Source organism: Sus scrofa, chromosome 2 (assembly GCF_000003025.6).
Source record: "Sus scrofa isolate TJ Tabasco breed Duroc chromosome 2, Sscrofa11.1, whole genome shotgun sequence".
Classification (NCBI taxonomy): domain Eukaryota; kingdom Metazoa; phylum Chordata; class Mammalia; order Artiodactyla; family Suidae; genus Sus; species Sus scrofa.
In genome coordinates, this window is record NC_010444.4 from 134,866,094 (window position 1) to 134,887,416 (window position 21,323).

Here is a 21,323-nt window from a genome sequence, read left to right on the forward strand (position 1 = left end):
ATTGATGTTGAGTGTCTTATATGTTTATTTGCTATCTGGATGTCTTTTTTGGCAAAGTGTCTCCAAATATTGTGCCTGTTAACAATAAGGGTTTTCTTTTTTAATCTCATTGTCGAAGCTGTGAGAGTTCTTTAATTATTCTGGATATAAGCCCTAATCGGGTTATGTTTTGTAGTTGCTTTATTTTTTTAACTGCTTTTCAAAGGGCAAATGTTTTTAATTTTGATGAAGTCCAGTTTATCAAAATTTTCTCTTATCCTATTGGCTTTTTGATTCCTATTTAGGAAATTTTTTTTGTCTTTTAAGGGCTGCGCCCATGGCTTATGGAGGTTCCCAGGCTAGGGGTCAAATCGGAGCTGTAGCTGTTGGCCTGTGCCGCAGCCACACCAGATCTGAGCCATGTCTGCAGCCTACACCACAGCTCATGGCAATGCTGAATCCTCAATCCACTGAGCGAGGCCAGATATCAAACCTGCATCCTCATGGATTCTAGTCAAATTCATTTCTGCTGCGCCACAAAGGGAACTCTAGTTTGTAGACTTTTTGATGATGGCCATTTTGGCTGGTGTAAGGTGGTATCTCATAGTAGTTTTAATTTGCATTTCTCTCATAATTAGTGATGTTGAACATCTTTTCATGTGTTTTTTTGCCATCTGTGTATCTTCTTTCGACAGTTGTCTGTTTAGATCTTCCACCCATTTTTTGATGGGGCTGTTTGTTTTTTTTTTTGGTATTGAGCTGCAGGCGGTGTTTATATATTTTGGAGATGAATCTCTTGTCAGTCACTTCATTTGCAAATATCTTCTCCCATTCTGTGGATTGTCTTTTCATTTTGTTTAGGGATTCCTTTGCTGTGCAAAAACTTTTAGGTTTAATTAGGTCCTATTTGTTTGTTTTGTTTTTATTTTTATTACTCTGGGAGGTGGGTATGAGAAGGTTTTGCTGTGGTTTATGTCAGAGCATGTTTGGACTGTTTTCCTCTAAGAGTTTTATAGTATCTGGTCTTATAGCTGGGTCTTTAATCCATTTTGAGTTTATTTTTGTGTATGGTGTTAGTGTTATTTTTATAATAATAATTATTATTTTAACTAATTAATTTTTTTTTTTCTTTTTAGGGCCACACCCAAGGCATATGGAAGTTCCTAGGCTAGGGGTTGAATCGGAGCTATAGCTGCCAGCCTACGCCACAGCTACAGCAACATGGATCTGAGCTGTAGCTGGGACCTACACCACAGCTCACAGCAATGCTAGGTCCTTAACCCACTGAGTGAGGCCAGGGATCGAACCCTCATCCTCATGGATACTAGTTGGATTCGTTTCCACTGAGCCATGACAGGAACTCCCAGGGAATGTTCTAATTTCATTCTTTTATAGGTAGCTGTCCAGTTTTCCCAGCACCACTTATTGAAGGGACTGTATTTTCTCCATTGTTTATTTTTGCCTCCTTTGTCATAGATTAGTTGACTGTAGGTGCATGGGTTTAATTCTGGGCTTTCCATCCTATTCCACTGACCTTTATTTCTGCTCTTGTGCCAGCACTATACTGTTTTGATGACTGTAGCTTTGTAGTATAGTCTGAAGTCAGGGAGCCTGATTCCTCCAGCTCCGTTTTTCTTTCTCAGGATGGCTTTGGCAATTCTGGGTCTTTTGTGCTTCCAAATGAACTCTAAAATATTTTGTTCTAGTTCTGTGAAAAATACCATTGGTAATTTGATAGGGATTGCATTGAATTTGTAGATTGCCTTTGGTAGTATAGTCATTTTGACAACACTGATTATTCCGATCCAAGAGCATGGTATATCTTTCCATCTGTTTGTGTCACCTTCCGTTTCTTTCATGAGTATCTTAAATTTTTCAGAGTGCAAGTCTTTTGTCTCTTTAGGTAGGTTTAATTCTAGGTATTTTATTGTTTTTGATATGATGGAAAATGGGATTGTTTCCCTAATTTCTTTTTCTAATCTTTCATTGTTAGTATGTAGAAACGCACTTGAGTCTGTATTTTTTTTTTTTTTTTTTTTGTCTTTTTAGGGCCACATCCGTGGCATATGGAGGTTCCCAGGCTAGGGGTCAAATCGAACCTGTAGCTGCCGGCCTACGCCACAGCAACGCAGGATCCAAGCTGTGTCTGTGACCTACACCACAGCTCATGGCAGTGCCAGATCCTTAACCCACTGATGGAGGCCAGGGATGGAACCTGAAACCTCATGGTTTCTAGTCAGATTTGTTAACCACTGAGCCACGATGGGAACTCCGATTCTGTGTATTAATTTGGTATGCTGTAACTTTACCAAATTCATTGATGAGTTCTAACTGTTTTCTGTTAGTGTCTTTAGGATTTTCTAGGTATAGTATCATGTCATCTGCAAACAGTGATAGTTTTACTTCTTTTCCAATTTGCGTTCTCTTTATTTCTTTCTCTTCTCTAATTGTCGTGGCTAGGACCTTCAAAACCGTTGAGTAGTAATGGTGAGAGCGGGCATCCTTGTTTTATTCCTGATCTTAGCGGGAATTCTTTCAGTTTTTCACCATTGAGAATGACATTAGCTGTGGGTTGGTCATATACGGCCTTTATTATATTGAGGTAAAGTCCCTCTATGCCCACTTTCTGGAGGCTTTTTAATTGGAAATTGTTGTTGGATTTTGTCAAAGGCTTTTTCTGCATCTGTGAGAGGATCATATGGTTTTTATTCTAAAGTTTGTTAATGTGGTGTGTCATGCAAATTGAGCTGTGGATATCCTTGCATCACTGGGGTAAATCCCACTTGATCATGGTATACAACCCTCTTAATGTATTGTTGCATTCGATTTGGTAGTATTTTGTTGAGGATTTTTGCACCTCAAACAGGCCATGATATTGGCCTGTAATTTTCTTTTTTGTGTGGTATCTTTGTCTTGTTTTGGTATCAGGGTGATTGATGGTGGCTTCATAGAATGACCTTGGAGTGTTTCTTCTTCTGCAATTTTTTGGAATAGTTTTAGGATAGTTGTTAGCTCTTCTCTAAATGTTTGATAGATTTCACCAGGGAAGCCATCTGGTTCTGGACTTTTGTATGTTGACAGTTTTTTTTTTTTTTGTCTTTTGTCTTTTGTTGTTGTTGTTGCTATCTCTTGGGCCGCTTCCGTGGCATATGGAGGTTCCCAGGCTAGGGGTCGAATCGGAGCTGTAGCCACCGGCCTACGCCAGAGCCACAGCAACACGGGATCCGAGCCGCGTCTGCAACCTACACCACAGCTCACGGCAACGCCGGATCGTTAACCCACTGAGCAAGGGCAGGGACCGAACCCGCGACCTCATGGTTCCTAGTCGGATTCGTTAACCACTGCGCCACGACAGGAACTCCTGTATGTTGACAGTTTTTTAATCACAGTTTCAATTTCAGTGCTTGTGATTGGTTTGTTCATCTTTTCTATTTTGTCTTGGTTTAGTCTTGGAAGATTGTACTTTTCTAAGAATGAATTTGTCTTTTTCTTCTAGATTGTCCATTTTATTGGCATATAGTTGCTTGTAGTATTCTCTTATGATCCTTTGTATTTCTGTGATGTCTGTTCTAACTTTTTAATTTCTAATTTTATTGATTTGAGTCCTCTCTTTCTCTTGATAAGTCTGCCTAAGGGTTTATCAGTTTTGTTGATCTTTTCAAAGAACCAGCTTTTGGTTTCATTGATTTTTTTTCTATGGTTTTGTTTGTTTCTTTTTCATTTATTTCTGCTCTGATAGTTATGATTTCTTTCCATCTGCTAACTTTGGGTTTTGTCTGTCGTTTTCTCTGTAGTTGCTTTAGGTGTAAAGTTAGGTTGTTTGTTTGAGCTTTTTCTTGTTTCCTGAGGTAGGCTTGTACTGCTATAAACTTCCCTCATAGAACTGCTTTTGCTGCATCCCATAGGTTTTGGATTGTTGTGTCTTTGTTGTCATTTGCTTCTACGTATTTTTAAATTTCCTTTGATTTCTTCAGTGATCCATTGGTTGTTTAGTAGCATATCATTTAGTCTCCATGTGTTTGTGTTTTTTGCAGGTTTTTTTTTTCTTAGTGATTTCTAGTTGTGTCGCTTTGTAGTTAGAATATATAGATATATAGATACAGATATAATTTCAGTTTTCTTAAAGTGAACAAGGCTTAATTTGTGGCCCAGAATGTGATCTATCCTAGAGAATTTTCTTTGTGCCCTTGAGAAGAATGTTTATTCTGCTGTTTTTAGATGGAGTGTTCTATAAATATGTATTAAGTCCATCTGGTCCAATGTACGATTTAAGACCTGTGTTTCCTTTTTGATTTTCTGTCTGGGTGATCTGTCCGTTGCTGTAAATGGGGTGTTAAAGTCCCCTGCTACTACTGTGTTATTGTCAATTTCTCCTTTTAAGGTTGTTAGCAGTTCCTGTACTTACTGAGGCATTCCTTTGTTGGGTGCACACATACTTATAGTTGTTAAGGCTTCTTGGATTAATACTTTGGTATGTAATGTCCTTCTTTGTCTCTTATAATATTCTTTGTTTTAAGGTCTCTTTTCTTTGAGTGTTGTTTACTCCAGCTTTCTTTTGATTTCCATTTGGATGGAATCTTTTCCTCCATCCTCTCACTTTCAATTTTTACATGTCCTAGGACTGAAGTGGGTCTCTTGAAGATAGTATATAGATGGGTCTTGTTTTTGTATCCATTCATCCACTCTGTGTCTTTTGGTTGGGGCGTTTAGTCCATTTACATTATTGGTATGTATGTTCTTATTGCGGTTTTATTAACTGTTTTGGATTTGTTTTTGTTGGTCTTTTTTCTTTCCTTCTCTTGTTCTCTGTGGTTTGATGACTGTCTTTAGTGTTGTATTTGGATTGCTTTTTCTTATTTGTGTATCTATTGTAGATTTTTGGTTTGCAGTTACCATGAAGTTTTGATATAGGAATCTATATATATATATATATACAGTATTGTTTTAAGTTGTTGGTCTCTCTTTTTTTAATTAAGTTGTTGGTTTCTTAATCGCAAGTGCAGCTCCAGTGTTCAGCATCTGTACTCTCACCGCACAATTTCTGGTTTTGGTAGCATGTTTGTGTGTGTGGATGATTTTCCTACCTTTACCATATGTATGCCTTTACTGGTGAGCCTTGTCATTTGTGATATTTTTGTTTCTCTTTGTGGCCTTTTCTTTTCCACCTAGAGAAGGTCTTTTAGTATTTGTTGTAAAGCTGGTTTAGTGGTGCCTCTTACCTCTTGCTTGTCTGTAAAGCTTTTGCCCTTCAAATCTGAATGAGAGCCTTGCTAGGTAGAGTAATCTTGGTTGGAGGTTTTTTCCTTTCATTACTTTAAGTATATCATGCCACTCCCTTCTGGCCTGCGAAGTTGCTGCTGAAAAAGCTGCCAATAACCTTATCAGGGTTTCCTTGTATGTTATTTGTTTCTTTTCTCTTGCTGATTTCAGTATTTTTTTGTCTTTAATTTTTGTCACTTTTAATTAATATGTGTTTTAGGGTGTTCTTCTTGGGTTTATTTTATATGGTACTCTTTGTGCTTCTGGGATTTGGGTGAGTGATTCATTTCCCATGTTAAGGAAATTTTTGGCTATGGTCTCTTCGGATATTTTCTCTGACCATTTCTCACTTCTTCTGGCACCCCTTTGATACAGATGTTGGTGTGTTTAACATTGTCCCAGAGTTCTCTTAGACTGTCTTCATTTCTTCTCAGTCTTTTTTCTCTTTGCTGTTCCCTCATCAGCGATTTCTGCTAGTCTGCCCTACATCTCTCTTATTCCTTCTTCTGCCTCCTGTATTCTGCTGTTGATTGCTTCTAGTGAATTTTTTTTCAGTTACTGTATTTTGCATCTCTTCTTGCTTCATCCTTACATCTTCTATTTCTTTGCTCAGTGTTTCTTGTAATTTATCAATCTTTGCCTCCTGTTTATTTCCAAGATCTTGAATCGTCTTTACTATCATCAGTCTTTCGTGAAGGTTGGTAATCTCCAGATCACTTAGTTGTTTTTCTGCAGTTTTTTTCTTGTTCCCTTATCTGAGTCATAATTCTCTGCGTTTTCATTTTGTATAGATTTTTGGTGTGGTCTCCTTTTTGCAGACGGTAGGGTTGTAGCCTCTCTTGCTTCTGATGTCTGCCTGTCTTGTGGCAGAAGTTGCTACAAGGGCTTGCTGCAGGCTTCCTGATGGGAAGAACTGGTATCTGCCCACTGGTAGGTGGAGCTGATTCTCATCCCTTTGGTGGATGGGGCTTTGTTTCTGGGTGAGATTAGAGACTCACCATGGGCCTAGGAGATCTTTCAGCAGCCTGATAGGTGGGGCTGTGTTCCAACCCTGTTTGTTGTTTGGCCTGGGGCTTCTCAGCCCTGATGAGTGGGGGTCAGATATTTCCAAAATGGCCACCTCTAGAGGAGTTCACTCTGATGATTTTTCTGAAGACCTTTGCCTCCAATGTCCTTCCCCCACAACGAGCCACAGTCACCCCCTGCCCCTGTTTACCCAGGAGATTCTCCAAGAACCTCAGGGAGGTCTGACCCAGATTCCCATGGGGTTTCCGCTTTTGCTCTGGGACCTAGTGCACATGAGCACACCTAGCCTGTGTGCTCCTTTTAAGAGTAACGTCCCCATTTCCTCCAGTCCCATGGAGCTCGTGTGCAGAAGCCCCACTGGCCCTCAACACCAAAAGGTGCAGGGGCTCCTCTTCCTAATGCCAGTCCCCAGTTGTGGGACCCTGACCTGGGACTCAGAACTCTCAATCCTATGGGAGAGCCTTTGCGATATTGTTACTTTCCAGTCTGTGAGCCACCTACCTGGCGGGTATGGGTTGCTTATACTGTACAATTGCCCCTCCTACTGTCTCGATTTGGCCTCTTCTTTGTCTTCTGGAGTAGGGTATCCTTTTTGATAGTTTGCAGTCTGTTTTGTTGAAGGTTGTTCAGCCGTTGGTTGTAATTTTGTTGCTTTTAATGAGAGAAGACATGCCCCAGTCCTTCTGTTCCACCATCTTAATCCCAAAACATTGATTTTTTTTTTTTTTCTTTTTAGGGCCACACCCATGGCATGTGGATGGAGGTTCCCCGGGTAGGTTTTGAATCAGAGCTACAGCTGCCAGCCACAGCCACAGCAATGCAGGATCTGAGCTGCGTCTACAACCTACACCACAGCTCACAGCAATGCCGGATCCTTAACCCACTCAGCGAGGCCAGGGATCGAACCTGCAACCTCATGGTTATTCATCGGATTCATTTCTGCCGCACCACAACGGGAACTCCAAGACCGTGAATTTAATTGCTCAATGTTATATGTGTTCTGACTGCTCTACCCATCAGCCATTCTCCCATCTTTCTCCCTCTCCTCGAGCTTTCCTACTCCCTGGGACACAACAATATTGAAATTAGGCCAATCGATAACCTTATAATGGCCTCTGAGTGTTCAAGAGTCACACATCTCTCACTTTAATCAGAAGCTAAAAATGATTGAGATTAGCAAGGAAGGCAAAAAGAAAAAAAAAAGGTAGGTAAAAAAGCTAGGCCTCATGGTTAGTGAAGTTGTGAATGCAAGGAAGAGTTCTTGAAGGAAATTAAAGGTGCTATTCCAGTGAACACAGACATGATAAGAAAGTGAAACAGCCTTTTTGCTGATATGGAGAAGGTTTAGTGGTCTGGATAGAGGATCAAACCAGCCACAGCATTCCCTTAAGCAAACATTCCCTAATGCAGAGCAAGGTCCTAACTCTCTTCAGTTCTATGACGTGATGGATCTGGGTAAATTGAAAACCTTCTGGAAAGTATTCACCATTCTAGATGTCATTAAGAACATTTGGGATTCATGGAAAGAGATCAAAATATGAATGTTGTGGGTCTTTTTTAGACATAATACTATTGCATACTTCTACAGTATGGTGTAAACAACTTTTATATGCATTGTGAAGCCGTAAAATTCATATGACTTGCCTTACTGAAGTAATCATTTTAGCAGAGGTGTGTGACTGAACCTACTATATCTCTGAGGTTTGCTTGTAGTGTCATAATAATTAGAATGTATCAAAGCACTTAGTACAATGTTTATAGTATAGTTGGCATTCAGTCAATAACTTATTATTGGTAAAATTTTTTTCAGGCCTCATTCTGCTAACATACTGAACACTTATTGCATGTGCTGGGGATACATTGTTAAAGTAAAATTTCTCTGATGATTATATGTTGCTTATTAATATACACATCACAAAATATGGTATTAGTATAATTTTATTATTGTGACATTGAAGTTGAGGATGCATTTTTGTGCAGCTATGAAAGCTTACAATTGATACCTGTAATAATGTGTTTGTTTAAAATTAGGTCTGAAAATGTCTTAGAGGAATTGGTTAGCCTTGGAATCCTAGAGGCAAACACTGGACGAGTATCCCTAGCATCATCCAAGGAGGGAAATGCTGAGCCGGGTCACTCATATTCCTAGGAAATGAGGCAACCACCTGTCCCTGGAAGCAGGCCCCTGAGATCATTAGTCATACTTCACTTGTGACACACCAAGGGTTTCTGGTCCACTCAGTAGTTGTGATTTCTTTTTATTATTATTATTGTTTTTTTTTTGTCTTTTTGCCATTTCTTGGGCCGCTCCCGCGGCATGTGGAGTTTCCCAGGCTAGGGGTCGAATCGGAGCTGTAGGCACCGGACTACACGAGAGCCACAGCAACGTGGGATCCAAGCCACGTCTGCAACCTACACCACAGCTTACGGCAACGCCAGATCCTTAACCCCCTGAGCAAGGCCAGGGATCGAACCCACAACCTCATGGTTCCTAGTTGGATTCATTAACCATGATTTCTTTTTTAATAAATTAAATAGTTTATCTTTTAAGGATTAAATTCCTAATATATGGTACTTGACTTACTGTGGGTCTAACTACCTAATGAATGATTTGTGGGAGGTGTTAAAGGCAGGAGATAGACTTTGGAGTTAGAAGTGCAGTTTAAATTCCTGCTTTTCGTTACTAGCTCTGAGGAGTTGGACAAGTTACTTAATTCTCTGATGCTCACCTTCTCCATGCCCCCTTTATAGCATTGTTAGTATTAAGTGAGGTCACTTTTACTAAGTGCCTGGCTCTGGGATATCTTACTTATCTTCAGTTATTTGCAATGTAAACTGCAATAAATTTTATTGATGAAGGGTGTTCATTTATTTTCAGAGTCGTCTAAAAGAAATTGAACAGAATCTCTCTAAAATAATGAGACTCGACAATGAAATTAAAGCTTTGGATAGCCGAAAGAGACAAATGGAAAAAGATAATAGTGAATTGGAACAGAAAATGGAAAAGGTTTGTGGTGGTAGAATTTTGTTCTACTTCAGAATTTTGAGATTATTGTGATGAACTTCATTTGATTCCATTTTGCTGGTCAGATTTTGAAACAAACATACAAATATTGATGCTTGTTTTACTTCCATGTTTATGTTAAGAGGAGGAATTTTGAATAAGCTTTGGTTCATATTTTGTACCTCAGAGTGGTACCTTGTTATACTTATTCATTAAAGCTCTTTATTTTGGTTCTACACAGGTTTTTCAAGGGACTGATGAGCAACTAAATGATTTATATCACAATCACCAGAGAACAGTAAGGGAGAAAGAAAAGAGATTGGTAGACTGTCAGCGTGAACTGGAAAAATTAAATAAAGAATCTAGGCTTCTCAATCAAGAAAAATCAGAACTACTTGTTGAACAGGGTAGGATGTTGTTTATTTGGTCTTTTCCCCTATTATAATGTGCATTTTCTGAATGAATGATGAACCTCCAGGGAATTATGCTGAGTGAAAAAACTCATTCTCAAGAGATTAAAAATAGTATGCTTCCATTTTATGTATCATTTTGAAATGCCAAAATTTTAGAAATGTAGAACAGATTAAGTGATTGCCAGTATTACCCAGTAGGAGGAGGAGCAGGAGAGAAGGAAGGTCAGTGTGGTTACAATTTTAAAAACAGCATGAAGGATTCTCATTGTACTAGAACTGTTCAGTATCTCGACTATCATGGAAGATATAAGAACCAACATGGTTGGTAAAATTATATAAAATCCAATACACAGTTATGAGTAAAACTGAGGAAATAAGACTGATGCATTATTTCAGTGTCAATATCCTGGTTGCGACATTACACTAATTTTGTAAATTATTAAAAGAAAACACTGTTTTTCTACTCAAAACAGTTCTGATGCCAGATGTGTGAATTTTTCCACACTAAGCAATTCTCCAGTTCTCATTGGACACCAACTGAGTGTCCTCTAACTTAATTCAGTTCTGACATTCCCTGTCTGGAGTTAGCATAGACCTCACAGATTGAGAGCTCTGTCCCATGAGACTGCCACCCACTCCACTTCAGATGCCAATCCCAAGTCCCAGATTGTCTGGCCCTTGTACTTCTAACCACCTGGTTATAATTCAGGGGTTCTCACAACCCTGTTCTCAAATTTAGTAATTGTCAAAATTCTGAGCTCCCAGAACTCAGGGAAATGCTTACTTAAACTGTTACCAGTTTATTATAAAGGATACAGCTCAGGAAGAGCCAAATGGAATCGATGCGTAGGACAAGTTATAGAGAAGGGGCATTGAGCTTCCATGCCTTCTCCATGTGTGGCACTTACCTAACACCTTGATAATTCTTCAATCTGAAAGTTCTTCAAATGCTGTTGTTTAGGGTTTTTATGGAAATTGCATTGTGTAGACATGATTAATTAAATTATTGGTGATTGAACATAGTCTTCAGACCCTCCCCAGAATTAAGAGGGGTGAGTGCTGAAAGTTCTTACTCTCTAATCATGTAGTTGGTTCCTCTGACAACCAGGTCCCATCCTCCAAGAGTCACTTCATTAGAATAAACTCAGGTACAGTTGAAAGGAACTTACAATGAATAACAAAAGATATTCCTCTCACCCTTGTCCTTGAGAAATTCTAAGAGTGTTTGGAGCTCTGTACCAGGAATCAGGGACAAAGACCAAATGTGTATTTCTTATTATATCTCAGTATATAATTATACCCATTGGGGGAAAATGAGCAGAGGATATGAGATCTTGCTGTATTGTTTTTTACTGCTGCATGTGAATGTACAGTTATCTCAATTTTTAAAAAGTCAGCTGAAAAAATTAACTGTGTTTTCTAAAGGTCGTCTACAGCTACAAGCAGATCGTCATCAAGAGCATATTCGAGCTAGAGATTCGTTGATTCATTCTTTGGCAACACAGTTAGAATTGGATGGCTTTGAGCGTGGACCATTCAGTGAAAGACAGATAAAAAATTTTCACAAACTTGTGAGAGAGAGGCAAGAAAGGGAAGCAGAAACTGCCAGCCGACTAATGGTAAATATTATTTTCTTTTGTTTGTATCAGATTGTCTAGTTGAATTATTTTAATAATAATTCATTATTTTGTCATATTTTCGGATTAGTGATAGGACAAAATTTGCTATGAGGTAGGAAAAAACATTTTTCAAAGGAAATTTAAAAAAATTTTTTTATTATATCTGATTTATAGTATTCTGTCAATTTCTGCTGTACAGCAAAATGACCCAGTTATACATATATACACATTCTTTTTCTCACATCATGTTCCATCACAAATGATTGGATATAGTTCCCTGTGCCATACAGTAGGATCTTAGTGCTAATCCATTCCAAGTGCATCTACTAACCCCAAACTTCCAATCCATCCTACTCGCTCCCCTTTCCCCTGGCAAACACAAGTCTGTCCTCCATGTCCATGATCTGTTTCTGTTTTGTAGATAGATCATTTGTGCCATATTTTAGACTCCACATGTAAGTGCTACCATATGGTGTCTTTCTGATTTCACTCAGTATGAGAGTCTCTAGTTCCATCCATGTTGCTACAAATAGCATTATTTTTGTCCTTTTTTATGGCTGAGTAGTATTCCATTGTACACATATACCGCATCTTCTTAATCCATTTGTCTGTTGATGGACATTTAGATTTTCATGTCTTGGCTGTTGTGAATTGTGCTGCAGTGAACATAATGGGTGCGTGTATCTTTTTGAATGAAAGTATTGTCCACATATATGCCCAGGAATGGGATTGCTGGATCATATGGTAGATCTATATCTAGTTTTTTGAGGTACTTTCATACTGTTTTCCATAGTGGTTGTACCAGTTTACATTCCCACCAACAGTAAAGGAAGGTTTTCTTTTATCCACATCCTTTTCAGGGTTTGCTGTTTGTTGACTTGTTAATGATGGCCACTCTAACTGGTTTGAGCTGGTACCTCACTGTAGTTTTGATTTACATTTCTCTAACAATTAGTAATGTTGAGCATTTTTTTCATGTACCTGCTGGCCGTCTGTATGGCTTCTTTGGAGGAATGTCTATTTAGGTATTCTGCCGATTTTTCAATTGGGTTGTCTGTTTTTTTTTTGTTTTCGAGTAGTAAGAGTTGTATGTTTTTTTTTGTTTTTTTTTTTTTCCTTTTTGTCTTCTTTTTGCCCTTTCTTGGGCCACTCCCACGGCATATGGAGGTTCCCAGGCTAGGGGTCTAATCAGAGCTGTAGCTGCCGGCCTACACCAGAGCCACAGCAACGCGGGAACCAAGCTGAGTCTGTGATCTACACCACAGCTCACGGCAACGCCAGATCCTTAACCCACGGAGCAAGGGCAGGGATCGAACCCGCAACCTCTTGGTTCCTAGTCGGATTCATTAACCACTGTGCCACGACGGGAACTCCCCAAGAGTTGTATGTTTTAGAGATTGTACTTTTGTCGGTTGAGTCACTTGCAAAGATTTTCTCCCATCCTGTGGGTTTTCTAAGTGTTTTTAATGGTTTCCTTTGCTGTGCAGAAGCTTTGGAGTTTAATTAGGTCCAATTGGTTTGTGTTTATTTTTATTTTTTTATTTAAAAAAATTTTTTTTGTCTTTTTGCCATTTCTTGGGCTGCTCCCGCGGCATATGGAGGTTCCCAGGCTAGGGGTCGAATCAAAGCTGTAGCCCCTAGCTTACGCCAGAGCCGCAGCAATGCGGGATCTGAGCCGTGTCTGTGACCTACACCACAGCTCACGGCAATGCCGGATCCTTAAACCCCTGAGCAAGGGCAGGGATCGAACCCGCAACCTCATGGTTCCTAGTCGGATTCATTAACCCCTGCGCCACGACGGGAACTCCCTGGTTGGTGTTTATATTGTCTTTATTCTAGGAGGTGTATCAAACAAGATGTTGCTATGATTTATGTCAAAGAGCGTTTTCCCTGTCTTTTTCTCTAGGAGTTTTATAGCATCTGGCCTTACATTTAGGTCTTTAATCCATTTTGATTTTATTTTTGTGTATGGTATTAGAAAATGTTCTGGAGTTCCCGTCGTGGCGCAGTGGTTAACGAATCCGACTAGGAACCATGAGGTTGTGGGTTCGGTCCCTGCCCTTGCTCAGTGGGTTGACGATCCGGCGTTGCCGTGAGCTGTGGTGTAGGTTGCAGACTCGGCTTGGATCCCGCGTTGCTGTGGCTCTGGCGTAGGCCGGTGGCTACAGCTCCGATTCAACCCCTAGCCTGGGAACCTCCATATGCCGCGGGAGCGGCCCAAGAAATAGCAACAACAACAACAACGAAAGACAAAAAAAAAAAGAAAATGTTCTAATTTCATTCTCTTACATGAGGTTGTCCAGTTTTCCCAGCACCATTTATAGGAGAGACTGTCTTTCCTCCACTCTATGTTGCCTCCTTTATCATAGATAAGTTGACCATAGGTGCTTGGGTTTATTTCTGGGCTTTCTATCCTAATCCATTGATATCTGTTTCTGTTTTTGTGCCACTACACTACTGTTTGATGACTGTAGCTTTATAGTAGAGTCTGAAGTCAGGGGGCCTGAGTCCTCCAGATCTGTTTTTTCTTTTCAATATTGCTTTGGCTATTTAAATATTTAAAAAATTATCTTGTTCTAGTTTTGTAAAGAATGTCATTGCTAATTTGATAGGGATTGCATTGAATCTGTAGATTGCCTTAGGTAGTAGTGTCATTGTTTTTGAGGGGGCCACACCCGCAGTATATGGAGGTTGCCAGTCTAGGGGTCGAATCAGAGCTGTAGCTGCTGGCCTACACCAGCCACAGTGACGCCAGTCCCCAGCCACATCTGCCACCTACACCACAGCTCACGGCAATGCTGGATCCTTAACCCATTGAGCAAGGCCAGGGCTCGAACCTTGTCCTCATGGATGCTAGTCAGATTCGTTTCTGCTGAGCTATGATGTGAACTCCAATACTGTCATTTTGATTATATTAATTCTTCCAATCTAAGAGTATGGTATATCTTTCCATCTATTTGTGTCTTCTTTGATTTCTTTCATCAGCATCTTATAGTTTTCAGAGTACAAGTCTTTTGTCTCTTTAGGTAGGTTTATTCCTAGGTGTTTTTTTCTTTTTGATGTGGTGGTAATGGGATCATTTCCCTAATTTCTCTTGGTGGTCTTTTAATTGTTAGTACGTAGAAATGCAGTTGATTTCTGTGTATTAATTTTGTATCCTGTGACTTTACTAAATTCATTGATGAGGTCTAATAGTTTTTTGGTAGTGTCTTTAGGATTTTCTAGGTATAGTATGTCATCTACAAATAGCAATGGTTTTACTTCTTTTCCAATTTGGTTTCCTTTTATTTCTTTCTCTGATTGCGATGGTTGGGACTTCCAAAACTACGTTGAATAACATTGGTGAAAGTGGACATCCTTGTCTTGGTCCTGATCTTAGTGGAAAAGCTTATAGTTTTTTACCATTGAGAGTGATGTTTACTGTGGGTTTGTCATAAATGGCTTTTATTATTTTGAGGTAGTTCCCCCTGTGTCTACTCTCTGGAGAGTTTTTATCAGGAATGGGCATTGAATTTTGTCACAAGCTTTTTCTTTATCTGTTGCAATGATCGTATGGTTTTTATTTTTCAGTTTGTTAATGTAGTGTATCACATTGATAGATTTGTGGATATTGAAGAATCCTTGTATCCCTGGGATAAATCCTACTTGATCATGGTGTATGATCTTTTTAATATGTATTTCTCTGTGGTTTCCTAATATTTTGTTGAGGATTTTTGCATCTATATTTGTCAGTGATATTAGCCTATAATTTCCTTTTTTTGTGGTATCTTTGGTTTTGATATCGGGTTGATGGTGGCTTCACAGAACGAGTTTGGGAGTATTCCTTCCTCTGCAGTTTTTTGGAAAAGTTTCAGAAGAAGTGGTGTTAATTCCTCTCTGAATGTTTGGTAGACTCAGCTGAGAATCCATCAGGTCCTGTACTTTTGTTTTTTGGAAGTTTTTTAATCATACTTTCAATTCCAGCACTTACGGTTGATGTATTCATATTTTCTATTTCTTCCTGGTTCAGTCTTGGTAGGTTGTACCTTGTAAGAACCTGTCCATTTCTTCTAGGTTGTTCATCTTATTGGCATACAGTTGCTCATAGTAGTCTCTCATGATCCTTTGTATTTCTGCAGTGTCAGTTGTAACTTCTTTTTCATTACTAATTTTATTGATTTAAACCCTCTCTTTTTCTTGATGAGTCTGGCTAAAGGTTTTTCAATTTTATTGATCTTTTCAAAGAACCATTTGTTTTTCATTGATCCTCTCAGTTGTTTTCTTTGTCTTTTTTTTTTTTTTGTCCTTTTAGGTCTGCACTGGAGGCATATGGACATTTCCAGGCTAGGGATCCAACCAGAGCTGTAGCCACTGGCCTACACCAGAACCACAGCAATGAAGGATTCTGAGCCGCATCTGTGATCTACCCCACAGCTCATGGCAATGCCGGATCTTTAACCCACTGAGTGAGGCCAGGGATCAAACAAACCCGTGTCCTCATGTATGCTAGTTGGGTTCGTTAACAACTGAGCCACGACGGGAACTCCATTCTTTGTGTCTATGTTATTAATTTATGCTCTAATCTTTATGATTTCTTTCCTTTTACTAATTTTGGGCTTTTTCTGTTATTCCTTCTCTAGATGTTTAAGATGTAAGTTTGGCTTGTTTATTTGAGATACGATTGTATTGCTATAAACTTCCCTCTCAGAACTGCTTTCATTGTTTCCCGTAGGTTTTAGATTGTTGTATCTTCATTGTCATTTGGCTCTAAGTATCTTTTAATTTCCTCTTTGATTTTTTTCAGTGATCCATTCGTTGCTTAGTAGTATATTGTTTACCTTCCAGGAGTTTGTGTTTCTTGCTTTTGTTGTTGTTGTTGTTGTTGTTGATTTTTAGTCTCATAGCATTGTGATCAGAGAAAATCCTCGAGGTAATTTCAATTATTAAAATTTACCAAGGCTTGTTCTGTGGCCCAAGATGTGATCTATACTGGAGAATGTTCCATATGCACTTCAGAGGAAAGTATATTCTCCTGCTTTGGGGTGAAAAGTTCCATAGATATCTACTAGGTCTGTATGGTCTAGTGTATCATTTAAGGCCTGTGGTTCCTTGCTGATTTTTTTGTCTGGATGATCTGTTCTTTGCTGTAAATGAGGTGTTAAAATCAGCAATATTATTATGTTACTGTCCGTCTCTCCTTTTATGGCCCTTAGTAGTTGCCTTATATATTGGCGTGCCCCATATTGGGTGCATATATATACATATATATATATATATTTACAATTGTGTATATATATATATATATTTGTATATATAATTGTTTATATTTACAAATTATATATTGGGTGCATATATATATATTTATATATAAATATATATATATTTATATTTCTATATAATATACATATTTATATATAAATATATATTTATATTTATATATATGCACCCAAATTATATATTGGGTGCATATATATATATATATATATATATATAAATATATATATATATTTACAATTGTTATTTATTGTTCTTGGGTTGATCCTTTAATCATTATGTAATGTGCTTCTTTGTCTCTTGTGACTTTCTTTCTTTTAAAATCAATTTTGTCTGATATAAGTATTGCTATTCCTGCTTTTCTATAATTTCCATTTGCATGTAATATTTTCATCTACCCCCTCACTTTCAGTCTGTACATGTCCTTGAGTCGAAGTGGGGCTCTTGTAAATAGCATAGATATGAGTCTTGTTTTTTTTTTTTTTTTTTTTTTTGTCTTTTGTCTTTTTGTTGTTGTTGTTGTTGTTGTTGCTGTTTCTTGGGCCGCTCCCGCGGCATATGGAGGTTCCCAGGCTAGGGGTCGAATCGGAGCTGTAGCCATTGGCCTACGCCAGAGCCACAGCAACGCGGGATCCAAGCCGTGTCTGCAACCTACACCACAGCTCACGGCAACGCCGGATTGTTAACCCACTGAGCAAGGGCAGGGACCGAACCCGCAACCTCATGGTTCCTAGTCGGATTCGTTAACCACTGCGCCACGACGGGAACTCCTGAGTCTTGTTTTTGAATCCATTCAGCGAGTCTGTATCTTTTAGTTGGAGTGTTTAATCCATTTACATTCAATGTAATTATGGATAAGTATATTCTTAATGTCATTTACTTAATTTTTTTGGGTTGCTATTTTGGGTCTTTTTTCTTCCTGTCCTTTCTTGTCTTCTCTTGTGATTTGCCATCTTTCGTGTTATGTTTCACTTGCTTTTTTTTTTTTTTTAAATATGTGTGAGCATTATAGTTACTTGATTTATAGTTCCCATTATATTTTGATTTAGCCATATATGTGTGTAGAAATGTTTCTTCTTGCTGGTCTTTTAATTTCAAATGCATTTTCAATGTTCTGCATTTGTCCTTTTCTCATGCTTGCTAGTTTTTTTGGAGGGTGTGTGTGTGTGTGTGTGTGTGTGTGTGTGTGTGTGTGTAGCCACCTCTGTGACCTACACCACATTTCATGGCAACGCTGGATCCTTAACCCACTGAACAAGGCCGGGGATCAAACACAACATCCTTATGGATACTAGTTGGGTTCATTTCTGCTGAGCCACAACGGGAACACCTTGCTAGTTTTGATATCATATTTGTCAATGGGTGATTTCCTACTTTCATATTATCTTTGCCTTTACCAGTGAGCTTTTCCATTTGTATTATTCTTGTTTCTAATTGTGGCTTTTCCTTTTCTGCTTTGAGAAGTTCCTTTAGTAGTTGATATAGAGCTGGACTGGAGGTACTGAATTCTCTTAGCTTTTGCTTGTCAGTAAAACTTTTGATCTCTCCATCCAATCTGAATGAGAGCTTTGCTGGATAGAGTATTCTTGGTTCTAGGTTCCTCTTCTTCATCACTTCAAATATATCGTCCACTCCCTTCTGGCTTGTAGAGTTTCTGCTGGAAAATCAGCTGTTGTCCTTATAGGGATTCCCTTATATGTGATTTGTTACTTTTCTCTTGTGGCTCTTAGTGTTTTTTCTTTGAACTTAATTTTGTAGTTTGATTAGTATGTGTCTTGCTGTGTTTCTTTCTTTCTTTTTTTTTTTTTTTTTTTTTGTCTTTTTTAGGGCCACATCTGTGGCATATGGAAATTCCCAGGCTAGGGGTCCCGGCAGAGCTGCAACTGCTCGCCTGTACTACAGCCACAGCAGTGTAGGATCCAAGCCACTTCTGCGACCTACACCACAGCTCATGGCAATGCCAGATCCTTAACCCACTGACTGAGGCCAGGGATCAAATCCATTCCCTCATGGATACTAGTCAGTTTAGTTACTGCTGAGCCACAACTGTAACACCACCTGCATGAGTGTTTCCTTTCCCATATTTGGGAAATGTTTGGCTATTAATCTCTTCAACTATTTTCTCTGGTCCTTTCTCTTGCTCTTCTCCTTCTGGAACCCCTATGATGTGAGTATTGGTACATTTAATGTTGTCCCAGAGGTCTCTTAGACTCTCCTGTTTTTTTCATTCTTTTTTCTTTGCTCTTTCCTATAGCAGTGCTTTTACATCACTCTATCCACCTTACCTATTCCTTCTTCTGCCTCCGTTAAGCTACTACTGGTTCCTTCTAGGTTGTTTCTCATTTCAGCTATTGTGTGATTCATTTTGCTCTTTTGCTCTTTAAATCCTCTAGCTCTTTGTTAAACATTTCTTTTAAGTTCTTGATCTATATCTCCATTCTTTTTCCAAGATCTTGGATCATCTTTACTATCATTTCTCTGAACTTTTTTTCTGGTAGATTGCTTATCTCCTCATCATTTAGTGGTTTTTGTGTGTTTTGGTCTTGTTCCTTTGTCTGAAAGCTTACTTTGTTGACTCATAGTGTTTACCTTTCTCTTTATCATCCCCTTAACAATTTGTATGTGGATGTTGAATCAGGTACCTAGTCCTGGAGTTCTCAAGGGGTCATAGCGATTCACATGTACCAAGAGCACATGTTGGGAGCAGAAGTATCACACTCCTGTAGTGGAGCTGGGTGGCTGATAGGGATGGGGTCTGTGAGGCTGGGTAGCAGTGTCTCTTACAACCCCTCTAGCTACCAGGTAGCTTTTGGGGTTATTTCCTGTAGCTTGCAATGTTAGCAGTTTCTCTTGCCTCCCCTCCCTTTGCCAGGAATGCTTTAGGGACTGCTCTCTGTAGCTATAGGGGCAGGTGCTGCTATTTAGCTGTCACTCCCCTTGCTTGGCCACTCTAGGGATCTCTCTCTAATGCCCCAGGGGTAGAGGGCTTCTCCCTAACTGTTGCTAAAAGGCTGTCTCCGCAGCTGCAGGATGTGTGTTTCTGGTGCCCCCTCCCACCTTGCTGCTGGTAGGAATGCTTTCTCTAGCTGCTGTGGATCTGAGTTAATGGTCCTCCCCCGGCTCCCTTGGTGTGGAACAAGTGCCACTGATATGGGCCTTCGTGGGGCCACTGGCAGGAGCTCTGTATCTTGTGCTTCTCTTCAGTCGGGCAGCCTGCAGCTCCTGCAGGGAGCAGGCACCTGTGGCCCCCTCTTGGCTCTTTTTGGTACAGATCGGCCCCCGGGGAGCCTCTGCTGGAGTCACAGTGTCTGTGTTTTCCCTGACCAAGCTGATTACTGCTCTGTTGGGAAACATGCACCACCACCTACAGCTCTTCTGGCACAGGTTGGCTCCACCAGCATGCAAACCACCGGCAGGAACCAGGAACTGTGTTATTCCCCCAGGCAGTTATGCCACCTGCTCCAAGAAGTCTGTAGCCCTAAGGGAGGGACTGTTGCCCAGCTGTTGCTAGGCAGCCACTGCCGCCAAGTGGTTTCCCGAGCTCAAGGGGGGAGGATCCTGCAGCTTGAGATAGTGCACGCAAGGAACATGGCCATAGTGGTTGACCCTGCCCTTTTTTTCCAGCACCCCCAAACAGTGATCTAGTCTCTAACCCCAAATGGGTTGCCTCTGCTCAGACGTTCTCTCTGTGGTCACCTTCACTCTAGTCCCTCCAGACTGTTTCCACACAGTCAACCCTGTTTTTTCTCATGTAGCCCGCCCCAGCTCCCTCTTTGGGTCTGATCTCTCAGACCAGAATTTTAGTTCCCAACACCTGCTGGCACCCACCTACAGTTGCCCGTTGTCCATAGCACTGACCGTTTGTGGAGGATTGTCTCCTTTTTAACTGCTTCACACCTTGTGTCTAGAGTTGCTCCTCCGTTTTGGCTGTTCTCCTCCCTGGTGGGGGAACTTCGCAGGGTGCAGGAGCTATTCCTCTTTACAGCTCCCTCCTGGGAGAGCAGGTCCCATCTCGCTTCCTTTTGCTTCTTTTCCTCTTGCTCTTCTTCTTTCTTTTGTTCTATCTGGTTTTGTAAAGTTTTTCTTGCTCTGTCATAATCCTGGGGTCTTTTGTCAGTTTTTCACAAATTTTCTGTGTTAATAGTTCCGCATGTAGTTATTATACTTTCAGTGTATTTGTGGAGTAGGTGAACCACACGTTCTTTACTCCTCCATCTTAGACCTCCTGAAAGCAAATTTTTTGAAGTTTATAAGGATAAAAATATGAAGAAAATATAGACCTATATTTTTAAATTTGATTTTTAAGAAAGTTTATTTTTAAAGCTAATTGTAAAGAAAAGGTTTGCTCACAGGATGATGATCATTAATTACTTTTTTTTTACCCTTTTCTATTTTTCCTTCAGAATGCATGTGTTATTTTGCAATGAAGAGACCTTGTCTTAATGAAATTTTTAGTGGAAAAAGTTGTTAATGCTCATTTTTCTCTTGTGTATTTAGAATGACTTTGCAGAAAAAGAGACTCTGAAACAAAAACAAATAGATGAAATAAGGGATAAGAAAACTGGACTGGGAAGAATAATTGAGCTAAAATCAGAAATCCTAAGTAAGAAGCAGAATGAGCTGAGAAATGTGAAGTACGAATTACAGCAGTTGGAAGGATCTTCAGATAGAATTCTTGAACTGGACCGAGAGCTCACAAAAGCGGTAAGATATTATTTGAGTAGTCTAAAAATGTTAAGTATAAAATATTTAGAACTTTGCTTTCTGAAG

The 21,323-nt window shown here is 39.6% G+C and overlaps 1 protein-coding gene across 1 annotated transcript in view; it reads left to right on the top strand.

The window, feature by feature from the left end:
• Positions 1-21,323, top strand: part of RAD50 (RAD50 double strand break repair protein) — a 94,729-nt gene that overhangs the window by 21,634 nt on the left and 51,772 nt on the right. The window contains exons 6-9 of the mRNA XM_003354274.4: positions 9,143-9,271; positions 9,510-9,675; positions 11,107-11,300; positions 21,051-21,257. Of these exons, the coding sequence (XP_003354322.2) occupies positions 9,143-9,271; positions 9,510-9,675; positions 11,107-11,300; positions 21,051-21,257 (696 nt within the window). The remainder of the gene's footprint in view (positions 1-9,142; positions 9,272-9,509; positions 9,676-11,106; positions 11,301-21,050; positions 21,258-21,323) is intronic.